The 11,867-nt window shown below is 41.9% G+C and overlaps 2 protein-coding genes across 26 annotated transcripts in view; one reads left to right on the forward strand and one right to left on the reverse strand.

Moving 5' to 3' along the window:
- The window catches only part of camk2g2 (calcium/calmodulin-dependent protein kinase (CaM kinase) II gamma 2), a 58,673-nt gene extending 53,442 nt beyond the window's left edge, over positions 1-5,231 (forward strand). For all 19 annotated transcript variants that reach the window (XM_030441567.1, XM_030441548.1, XM_030441549.1 and 16 more), the window contains one exon: positions 232-5,231. The gene's annotated coding sequence lies outside the window, so the exon portion shown is untranslated. The remainder of the gene's footprint in view (positions 1-231) is intronic.
- A 917-nt stretch (positions 5,232-6,148) lies between these two features.
- The window catches only part of ccdc88ab (coiled-coil domain containing 88Ab), a 68,448-nt gene continuing 62,729 nt past the window's right edge, over positions 6,149-11,867 (reverse strand). For 5 of the 7 annotated variants that reach the window (XM_030441544.1, XM_030441542.1, XM_030441547.1 and 2 more), the window contains 2 exons: positions 11,098-11,363; positions 8,495-10,895 (listed from right to left, as the gene is read on the reverse strand). In XM_030441544.1, the coding sequence (XP_030297404.1) occupies positions 9,984-10,895; positions 11,098-11,363 (1,178 nt within the window). In that variant the 3' untranslated portion in view covers positions 8,495-9,983. Of the gene's footprint in view, positions 8,459-8,494; positions 10,896-11,097; positions 11,364-11,867 lie in introns of those variants that run through there. The other 2 variants (XR_003986902.1, XM_030441546.1) reach the window with 2 other exon arrangements.

Here is an 11,867-nt window from a genome sequence, read left to right on the forward strand (position 1 = left end):
GTTTGGGATAAAAATACTAAAATATTCTCACATGAGGCCCATTGTCTCATGACAGTCCAGACTTTTTTTTACCCTACTCTCCACCAAAGACAATAAACTCTTAAATACAGATGTCTCAAAACTTCTGCTTGACTAGAGACCATTTGGGTGAAGAGAAAGTATTTTGTAACTTAGGTGACCTAAAAGACAGTTTAAAGACCGCCATTAATTGTTTGTTCTTCTTTCCTCCAGCTTTGCCTGAACTCTAAAGCTGTTTGGAGCATTTATCCTCCGTGGTCGGATTGGTGCCTGGATCCTAGCTGGGAAGAGGCTGCTTGGAAAAGTTGTTAAAAAAACACACAAATGTGGGGAAAATATATTATAAATTAAAAAAAAGATATATTTAAAAAATAGAGAAAAAAAAAAGCATATTTCTAAAGCTCGACTGAAAGACCGACCACACCGACCAACACCAATCCAGTCCAACCCTAGCTAGATGAGGTCGGGGCCCGGCTGACGTCAGCCCCCCTTATTGCAGATGGTGCATGCTTCTGGTGGCGACACAGGGGTGATGCTGTCCTGGTCCTTTTTTCTCCCATGGCCTTTATCTCCCCATCTTTGTTTTGTCTGCTGTCTGGAAAAGTATTAACATGTTAAAAAAAAAAAATCTATATATGAAATCAATATATACAGAAAAACATGCACACGTCACACACATAGTTAATAATAGGACTGGGGAGGCTGGTGTCATGTGGAAAAATGTGATTTTTCTTCTTTGTTTTGTCCCAAGAGAGCAGCAGAGCGTCGACTTTAATACAAGTTCTGATTGTTTTACAGGTAACAGGTTCTATGTGGGTGGGGTTTATGGGAACGGGAGCAACGGAATGCTTAATGTCTCCACGATATCAGAACACCTATCTTACGTGTCAGGATTGAGCATCTGTGCACATAGTTTTAAAAGGGGTTTAGGCGTTAATGAAGGGACCTTTTGTTTTTATTTCATCTTTTTGTATCACGTGTTGGTTTTGATCTCTTGAATGATGTATTTTAAAGTATTTTGTGTTGAAAAAAGGATAATTTTTAATCAATTTTATTTAATAGAATTGTGTATAAATAGATATTTATATAGGTGAAAACGAGGGAAATGGTTTCTTTCGGGGTGCAGGGAGGGGAGTTACGCATGAGACTGGGTGTTTGTTTTTTCTCTTGTTTTTTTTTTCAGCTTTGAGGTCCTGAGGTGTAAATACAAAAAAAAACACACATATGCACACGATGCGCACACACACACTCAAGATCCCTGCGCTCCAGCCTTTTTAAGGGTCGAGCCTCTCTTGAGCTTTAGACACAACATCCAGGCCAGCTCATCCTGAAGTTGCAGAAGGTCTCCATCTGTCTGATCTGCAGTGTTTGGTGTCAAACACAGGGAGGCGCCATCGGTCTAAAAGCTCCTTCACATCTCCGAACTACCTAATCTGAAAAGCACGGACACACTCTCGCACCAACGTTTTAAGTTTTCTTTAAATCTTGTGTGTTTTTGGACGTGAAGCACGGATTCTTTGAACTAATGGCCTGTACTGTTTTTTTGCACAGACACTTAAGACTCGATGCTGTTGCGTTCGCTCTTCCGAGGGAGTGACCCTTTCTGCAACTTCAGGTTACGCTCGCCAAAACCCGTCCCTTCCACCCTACCTCTCTCCGACCCCTCTACTTCCATCATTCCTGCCTCTGATGCTCTCCACGTGTTACTCTTGTGACCTTCGCTGACCAGCCCCCCCTCCCCGTTTTTGTCTTAGTAGCACCACGCCGCTTGATGATGATGATGAGGATGATGATGATTATGATGTCACCCTTATGCCTGTCTCTTGTTCTGATTGTGTTCTTTAAAAAAATGTGTATGTCGTCCGTCTTGGCTTGCTGTACTTCTGTGTGAAGTCACTATAAAAAGCATGTTAAAAAGGGACTGGACAAAACAAAGGCATTATGGGAAGAGGGCTGTGGGACCTGCGCTGATGGCAATCAATGTTTTGGTCCCTTTTTGTCACAGTTTCTGATGTAAATGTCGTAGTTGTTAGTGTTTTGATGTTGATATTTTTATTGGTTGTTTTAGCCAGAACTTTAAAAAAAAAAAAAAGCAAAAAAAATAATAATAATGGTTGAAATGAATTGAGGCGGGGTCGGCCACAAGACTTTTTTTGTGCTGTCCCCTCACACGCTGATCTAAGCTTATTATAGTGGGAATTCACAACATCGTATAAGCACACGGGATCAAAGATTCTCCCTTTAAAGAGGACAAAACATATCTCTGTGTTGGCGTCTTTTCACTGTGTCGTAGAAAACTTTGTGTGACTTTGTACCAGTGGAGGGTCGAGGCTTGCTGTGTGTCCCGTCTCCGTGCTACGCTGCTCCGTAGTAAACGCGCTCTTCTCGTCGGGGGTCGCCTAGTGACGCTTCAGATCATCACATATCATGTCTTTGTACGTACGCCGACACAGTCGAGCTGAAACAAACGTTGTAAATCATACGTGAGACCCGTCCTACTGTATCAACCGTCTGTGCTTCTTTCTGAGTGCTGTGACATATCTGACATGCCATGAAAACTGTGTCCCCCAACCATCCCCGAACACACACACCGTTTGCACCATGACGACGTGTTTTAAAACATGGATCTATGATGTGATGTTTTTTTTTAATGGCTCTGAGTAGTTCTGTGTGTGTGGGCTCTGGCCCTGTTGTCTGTCGATGCCACCGACCTGACAAGATGTTTTTCTTTCTGTGTGTGTGTGTGCGTGTTCCCACACAGTCATACGGAGTTTTGAAGATACAGTTAAACTTGGCAGGTTATTTAAAAAGGAGGGAATCAGACTTTGTAGCTGGTGTTAAACAGGTGGATCAAATTTACATTTCTGATCGATTGATATGAAGCTTAAATGGATTTTTCCACAGCAGACATTTGACAAGTTTTAGCAGGAAATGCACGTATGAAAACAGTGACAAACTGTCCCCAGACTCCCTTAAAAAAAAACGCTACATTTTGAGACTTTACAAACTTTTCAAAACACTGCCTCTGACAAATTGTTATCTATTTGGGACTGCTTGTTAATGGTGAATGTTATACATGAAGTTTTTTTCTTCTTCTGTATAAAAAGCATTACATATAGAGTGGGGAATTGAGATCCGATCACAAGAAGATTTGCGCCCTCAATGCCCCTGAACCAATACAACCCTGCATTAGGAGAGTAATGGGACTAATACAGGGATACAGTCTTAAAAACTTAGCTCACAGCCTAATAAAAAAAAAAAAATAGAATAAAAAACAAATTATGAAGGGGTAACGTCTCATACCACGTGGAAAGAAAATTTGGAAGCACATTTCTTCTTCCTGGACCTGTTCCACCCATTTGACTGGTAAAAAGGGTTGAATTTTTTTTTTTAAAAAGATAGGGAGACTCCAGAAAATCAGGTGTTGTTAAATATGTTTGGGGCACTAAATAGCAAAGAGCTATTAATGTTATCCGTTACACTCTGTGCTTTTCCTGCTATGACCAGTAAAAAAAAAAAAAAAAAAAAAAAAAAATCTGTCAGTTCTGAATCTTTTCAGTCTTAACAATAGGCAGCTGGTGCAATGAGTCCACTCGCACGTTGACTTTCGTTAATAGTTAGTTGTATAACAGTGTTTTCCAACCTTTTGCATGATGAGCCATTAAAATGAAGCAGCGGCTACTTGCAGTTACCCGCCACATGTGTCAGTGGTGAGCCGTGATTCTCTCTTCAGTCTTTACAGGCCCTAAGAGCTGAAATTACTACAGACTTCCAAAGAAAGAACTAATATTTTGTGAAGTTGTGGACCAAATCTTTGAGGGTGGCACATGCAAGGTGACACGACACACATTCCTTTCACGTGACTCCTCAGATTTATCTTGTGACACCAGGTTCGGAAACACTGTTGTAGAGTTAAACCATCACCCTGCTTTTGAGTCTTTTTTTTTTCCACTCATGCATCTCAGTAACTTCAGCTGATGGATGAATTGTTTCTGTGTAGTACTTTAGTTTGTCTGTTCATTAGTCTTTTAACAGATTTATCTAACAAAGTATCTTAAAAAAAAAAAAACAGACAAACCATTTTCACACTTGCCCCCCGTTTAGCAATCTAGCCATGCAGATAGTTCTTGTTCTGATCGGGTATTTAAATATTTGAGGTTTCTGCCCTTCATCCTCTATAAGATGTGAGTGTAAACACAGCTGGTGTCTATGAACAGTCCAGATATTTAAATTTGAACATTTGATTTGTAGAAACTAGTTCTAAATATAGAGAGTTTATAGAGTAAGAGGTGTTTCTGGACAGAGATGTTGTGAATTTTTAAGTACAACTCGTAGGTAAAATCCAAACTATCTGCGTGGATCTTACCAAATGCAAGCAACTAATTGTTTATTGTAATTTGGATGAAGTAACCCTTTAATCTTTTTTAAGCCAAGAACATGTAATTGTGACAAAATGACTATTGAATATTAAATTATATGGCTCTTTGTCAGCCGTACTACAAAGTAACAGTTCTGCTTCAGCTGAAGCCTCACTGAGATCCATCGTAATGTAACAGATTACATTTAACATGACAGGGTATGGACCTTTGAGTCTCACCGCTGTAAATGGGATACGTGACCAAATATAAACTTTACACAGAATAACTTTGGGCTGATCGCACCAACGACCTGCAAAAAGAAACTGTGTCCGTTTTGCTTCATATACATCTTTGTTTTCAAACTAAAATAAACTCCATATATTAGACATTTGCTGAAAGACTTTAGCAAGTGTGTAATGTGTGTTCAATTAAATCAGCACCTGACTGAACTGAGGTGAAGAGAAGATCCTTGAAATGCTTCAAACTAAAAAGTTGGAAACGGATAATCAACAACCACATACAGCAACACTATATATGCAGTTTTACAAATGGAAGAAATATGCATGTCTACTTTCTGGTAAATTTTCACTGTTTACTTGATAAAGAAATGGAAATCTATGTTACTTGCATCCTCAAGGTTTATGAAACGGCTCCATCAGAGATACCTACATCCAGTTATCTCACATTAAAATGCATAAAAGATTAGCAGAAGCCTTAGCTTGTTTGTGAGTCTATTTATTGCATTGTAACCTTGTACTGAAAAGGGGCTACATGTGTCTATACTCTTTGAGTTTCAATTGGATGCTGGATTTTTTGCATGACCATACAGTTAATAAACATCATACATCAAAAAAACTGTTGTTCGTTTGTTCTTTGTAGATTCGTTTTTGGAAGATTAATTGATAAAAGTAGCTTATATATTTATTGGTGTCTCATGAAACAGCCAAGTACTCTGTGTGGTGTTATTTAACAACTTTCAGAGGTATTCTAAAATGATACACAGCATTTAAAGATCTAAATATGCATCTACTTCAAGCAAATTGTAATTAACTAATTTGCTAAGGAACAAACTGAAGGAATTAATTGTATTTATGATCGCTCTGATGAATTTAGACTTTTTATAACATCTCTCAGAAAAATGTTGCTATTTAAGTGCGTCTGTTGTTATAAAATGAAGACTGTCCTTTGAGTTATGACCGGGCAGGTTTCCATTCAAACTTTCATCTATGTATTATATGTTGAAACTGTACTACCAAAACTTACCTTTAGGGGGCACCAAAGACCAAACATTTAATTTACAGGGCAAATGGCCTTTTTCAAAAATGCAGCAAAACCATGGGGGTTATAAACAGTGTAAGGAGGTGATCTTCTAAGAGCAAGCAAAACAGTTTACATGAAGGCTATAGCTAGGCCTACAGTATACAGTCACCTGGCTATTGTTTTGTGACAGACTTGTTCAACAAAAATGTGAACCGATCCTTAAAATTCAGCTCCTAGGTGAGGTCATAGACATGAGTGTTGTCATATCTCTGAATTAAGGTAATGACTTTTCTCCATCACTCAGGCAGGACAGGCTTGTTCCTCTGTTGTGTGATTATGGACATGATGTAAAGATGATTAGACACCAAGGATGATACGATGGGTTTGAAGTGAAGCTTTTTCAATCAAGGAACTTCCCTTTAAACATTTTTGCTGAACTGACTCGTGACAGTGTTGTTTGTTTACTGGTCACGCTGGACTCCACACAAGAAATCACACAGGAAAATATGATGTTATGGAGTTAAAGAAGTGACTTTATCGTCGAGTTGCAATGTGGGTAATGTAGGCACCAGAATATTAGAGAGACCTCTTCCACAGTTACAACAGAACTGAACCAACATTTCTCAAACAAGACAGCCTGCTGAACAGAATAGCATAATGGTTAGTCTACTATTTGCTACAATTTTATATTTTTTTTTAGCTCAGGGGCTAAAATGGTGGATGCAGTACAAACTAAACTGAAACAAAACTTTTTTTAAAAAAAAAAAGTTAATTCTAGATTGTACATGTGAAGGTCAAAGTGCTCATTTTAGTGTGAGGCTGAAAAAGGAAGAAGAAAACGGGAACATTCGATCTTCCCTCACCCCAAAAGTCAACATGAGAAACTTCCTGTGTTCCTGCAAAAGGACATTTATGATCAGACATAAAACACAGACAGAGCACGCCGTAGTCTTGATGAACTTTAATTACATCAAATGGATTTATGTAAAAGTGGAAAAGGAGAAAAAACACTGGGTCTCATCATCACCACCGTGTGTCGACACAGCAACAGAAATCTGCACATGAAGTGGGGAGACTACAGGTCACCTATACTCCAGTCACATTAACAACTCACTGAGTGTCCTCTCACACAGTAGGTGCGTGATACTGTGATGGCATGTTAATGAACAGCGAGTGTGCTTTTTACTGTTTCCACGTCAGAGCAGGATGAGAAGCGATAGATGGCCTATGATGTGTGATTCAAGCCAACGTGAGCAGCGTGTAGAGTTTATTTCTGGGGTGTCATGGCTGCCAACTGTCATATAGGTGACCTGGAACTGTCCCGTGATAAGTCTCTCTCTCTCTCTCTCTCTCACACACGCGCACTCTGATCACACAACCTCCACTCATGATGTCATGGCTTCCCGTCCGAGTCCATTTGGCATCCTGGCGAGTACAATCCCCACTGAACACTGTCCTCCTCCTTGATTGATAAAAGGAAGTGGGGTGATTGGCTGATTGATTGCTCCATGCAGATTGTGATTCTTCAGTCTGATGGCAGGTTGAAATGTTTCGGTGCCGACATGCTTTGAGAATGTTTTGTCGTCTTTGCTTGTGCATGCTGCCCGTTTGCAAAAAAAAGGATTGCGATCATGGCGTTGGGCAGAAGAAGGTCCGGCTGACGTTGAAGTTGCGCAGAAGATGCGGAAAATGGAGTCATCAGTCTGGTTTTAAGATCGCCCTTTTGGCTGTTGTGTGAACATTGGCACTTTAATCTTAAGTCCGTAGAGACTAGTGCACATCTAGCAGTCCGTCACACTGAGGGACTCATGGCAGTGCAATCTGCCACAGCTTTAGTCTTTATAGAAAAAAAAAAACAAAGTCACCGCAACAATTTCTAGTATTTTTCTGTTGTTTCCTTGATTCAAGGAAGAAAACTAAACAGAGAAGGAAGCCACTTTTCTCTAATCAAGTGTCCTGCATTCAAACAAAAAAAAGGGAAGTAAAAGGAAACTGGGATATACAATCTTTTCTCACTGTAGACGGTCTCAGCAGATTAACTCTACTAGGCTTCAGACACACAGCTCCAAGGCCACCTTTCTCTCTCTGAGTCCCAGGCAAGCAAAGAGGAGCGGCAAGATAACAAAAGAAGAGAAGGAGACAGATGAAGGCAAGGAGAAGAGAGAAAAAAGATTAAAAGTCAGAAACATTATATATATGTGTATAAGGGGAGACAGAGGGAAGCAGACAGCCTGGGTCTACATGCATTGTCAAGGGAACAGGACAGAGGAGGGATTTCGGCGCTACGCTGAAGCCATGCAGCAACATCAAGCAGCCTGAAAGCAGCAAAGGGCCCTTTTTTTTCCTTCTTCCACTTAGCAGTCACCTTTACTGACAACACAAGATGCACCATGGAGGAGGGGTACAGTCAGTTGTGGAACTCCTCTTGTTGGGGGGATTTGGGGACACAAACAGGCAAAGTGTTCGTCCACTCAGAGCGGCCCATATGCCATGCAGACCGGGGTCCCGTCAAGCTCTGTGAACAGGCGTTTGGCACCGCAGGGACGGAGGGGCGACAAACAGGACAGTGAGGAGGAGGAGGGGGGGGGGGGGGGTAAGCAAGTGCAAGGCAGGATGGACGACATCTGTTACACCATGTTTTAGGTTCCCATGGAGACAAGACCAAACCCTCTCCACCCCAATCCCTATTCCTCCCGCTCGAGCAGCACTCACTCACCACGCGCTCACAGCATGGTAGCAGACAGACGAGGGTGGTGGGGGCGGGGTTTAGCAGCTTTGCTGCGGCTCCCCGCTCCTGCTTTTAGACTTTCTGCCCTCCACATCTGTAGGACAAAGGCAACGTTCAAGTTACATCTGGAGACAGTGACATTTTCATATATATTGTAGATTAAGATAAATAGAGTTAAAGCAACTTCAAAACAGAAAGTACAGAGTTCAAAAAGCAGAAATAAATAAGGATCTATAGGTGGACAGTACTACTAGCATCAGCACATGAAGCAGTGCTCGTCTTTGATTATAACTATCTGTACATATACTGTCAGTCTGAAATACATATTCAAATATTATTCATTCTCAGGTTGTGGTGCGTCGGGATGAGTATATATGTTCCCAGATACCAAAAGAGATGATGTTAACTTCATTCACGAAACAATCTGACCACTGAAAACAAATCTCAACTTACTATTTAGACTCCCTGTTGCAATAACTCCATCAAGAGCTGCCTAAAACAGATGTGTTTTTGAGCACTAAAGCATCTAAACCTATTCTAGTAGTAACCCAAAATATAATCATACATGTGAAAATGAATATAATGTCTCCATTTCAGGAATTTTTCAAGCAAAAATGCCAATTTGCTCCGGGAAATTGTGATGAGCATTTTTTCTTTTTTCTTTTACACTTATCATGAGTAAACAACAGATTGATCCATAATTAAAGTAACTGTTAGCTGCAGCTCTCCCTAATACCAATATCTTCATCACTCTACTCAGTTACCTTCTCTGTCAACTTTCTACAACCCATCTTTACCTTCTCCTCAGATCATTTTGGGAATGAAGCTTCATCATTTTGTCACCAGCCCAGACGGTCAGTCAGGACCCACCAGAGCAAATGCCCCAGTTAATGTTCATAACACAAAATACAGAACTCAAATGTAAAAAAAACAAACAAACAAAAAAATAGTACACACCATTATTAGAAACAAAAACAGGATGAACCATTTTGATCACAGCAATCAAAATGAGCGCAACAGAACAAAGCCGTGCAATTTTAGTGGATGATGCAACCGAGTTAAAAAGCAGTGAACCAGACACTCCCCCATACATCGAAACATCACAACAAACAGGAAGTGGAAAGTGAACCTATTATCTGACACATTGAACATTTATAATTTTAATTTGTAATGAAATTGTAGCTACGAGATCAGAGACAAAGCTAGCATTAAATTACCTGTTTTTTGAATGGACCCTGGTGAATCACTAAATTACCAATATTACCAATTACGGCTAATTTAAGATTTAAGCTTTAAAACAGAAAAACAAATCCCAAACTGCAGATAATAGTGTAATGTTAGCCAGTGAAACAGATTTAATGGGGGAAATAATAACATGGTAAAAGCTGTCGGACGGAAGAACATTCAAAGTCCCGCCTCAGAGAAAAGAACAAGGCAGAAAAATAAGAAAGAAAAAAACAAAACAGCGATTCACCAATCAGCACCATGACAAACAGAAAAGAATGAAACAAAAACACCACGCAGAGATAGATAGTGCTCTAAATAAATACATGCAGACAAGGAGGACTTGTCGTGTATCCATCCCGTCAGTCCCCCCCTCTTTAAGTCAAATGTGAACCTCACACACACCCGTACTCATACCACAGAGACTGGTTGTCCTCTGGATTCAGTGACTGGTCCGAATTATTCACACGGCTGCTATCAACGCCCTCTTTATACTCGCTCAGACTGGCTGGGCTGGACCTCATCTGACCATTTGATTGGCTATGAGAGGCCTGGTTTTGGGTGGAAATGTGATTGGGGATTGGAGGAGGGTGTGTTATATTTGGAACAGGAGGCCCACTGATGTTGCTGACTAGGGTGGGGTTTAGAGACAGGAAGGGGAGGTTTTTGCCCGCTGATTCACTAAAGATGGAGTCCATGAACACAGACTCGACAGTGAAGGAAGGGCCGAGGAAAGACTCGAGGGTGGAGAGGTCGGGATCCTCCGAGCTATGGCAGGGTAAGCTGAGTGACTTGGGCAAGTGGGTGTTGGTGGTAAGGGGTCCCTTTAGGTTGGTGCTGTTGGGGTGGTACTCACTGGGTGTAGGCTGGGAGCGCACCCCAGCCTTGGTGGACGTGACGGGAGGAGCAACGTCGACGGACACGGGCTGCCGGTTGTCCTTTGAGAGCAGGTCGTGGATGCTGGTGCGCCGTGTCGTGCCCTCGGCGGTGGAGATGACGCTGCTGGCCCGGGGCAGCGTGGAGGAAGCTGAGTCCAGGCGCTCGGAGACGGACGTGGCTTTGGCCTGCGAGGACAGGCTGGAGCGGATCGGGACGGAGCCTCTCACTCGGGTGCTCTCCGCCTTACGCAGGGTCGGGCGACCCGGTTGTCCAGCAGATCTCGGTGGGCGATCACAGCTGACCGGAGCAGCTTTCCCACTGGAGGAGCGTAATATTCCGCGGCCCTTAGTAGTGCGTTCTTTTGGCCCGTGCTCAGAAGAAGTGGAGAGGCGAGGGGAGTCTACAGTGAGATTTTCCTGACTGCCAGACTACAGAACACAGAGCAGACAAACACTATCAAGGACAGGACCATTAGAAACATTTCTTTCTTCTTCTTCATTATTTTACATCAAAAATGTAAATGTCCTGATCACGTTTAATATCCTGTGTCGCTACTGATTTACTTCATCTGTCGGTTTTGATCAAACAAATATATCACAGCAAACAGTTCAGTTACAACTGAGGCCTCACCTCTGCAGGATCAATACCCTCGTCCAGGAACTGCTGCAGTGAGAGCACATCGCTGCACCTGTTCTGGTTCTGTCCGGGGCTCCCTGCGGCGGCGGACGGGTCGAGGGACCGGCGCAGCTGCAGGGGGCTCTGATGGGAGGAGCGCGAAGAGGTGGGCTGTTGGACGGGGCTGCTGCCGCTGCTGGACCACACCTCCTGATCCAAACTGAGGCTGAACTCTCCGCTGCTCTCGCTGTGAGGCCGGCTGAGGTTGCCGTTCAGCGCGCCTGTGGGAAGGGAGGCAGTGATAAGAACGTGGGAAAAGTAATCTATGATGTTTATCGTTCACTGCTAGGAGCTGCAGTAATCTTCAGAAAACAGTTTTTTTTCCTACGCTGCCTACATTTTTATACTATATTCTAAATCAGGCAATTAATAGTAATAATATATTGAAGAAATGTTTCACCTGCAAACAATTATCAGTTCTCAAGACGGTCTTGAATACAACCAGTTATGGTTAACCTAATGTAGGTGGGACCAACCAGGGGGAAGGTGTAAAGGCAGAGTTCTTGATTTGCTTTAAGAGGCCGTTCACAAATTGTCTTGCAGTTAATCAAACATTACATAATGTATAAAATGATTGCTTGAATAATGCATGTTAGAGGCCATCTTAATGTCCCTGAATAGCCTCCTCTAATGCAATACAATGTGATTTACTGCAACATGCAAAAATATCAGATGAACAATCAATCTAGTTTAGTGGGTTTTATTAAAGACATGAAAGAAAAGAA

This window comes from Sparus aurata, chromosome 15 (assembly GCF_900880675.1).
Source record: "Sparus aurata chromosome 15, fSpaAur1.1, whole genome shotgun sequence".
Classification (NCBI taxonomy): Eukaryota; Metazoa; Chordata; class Actinopteri; order Spariformes; family Sparidae; genus Sparus; species Sparus aurata.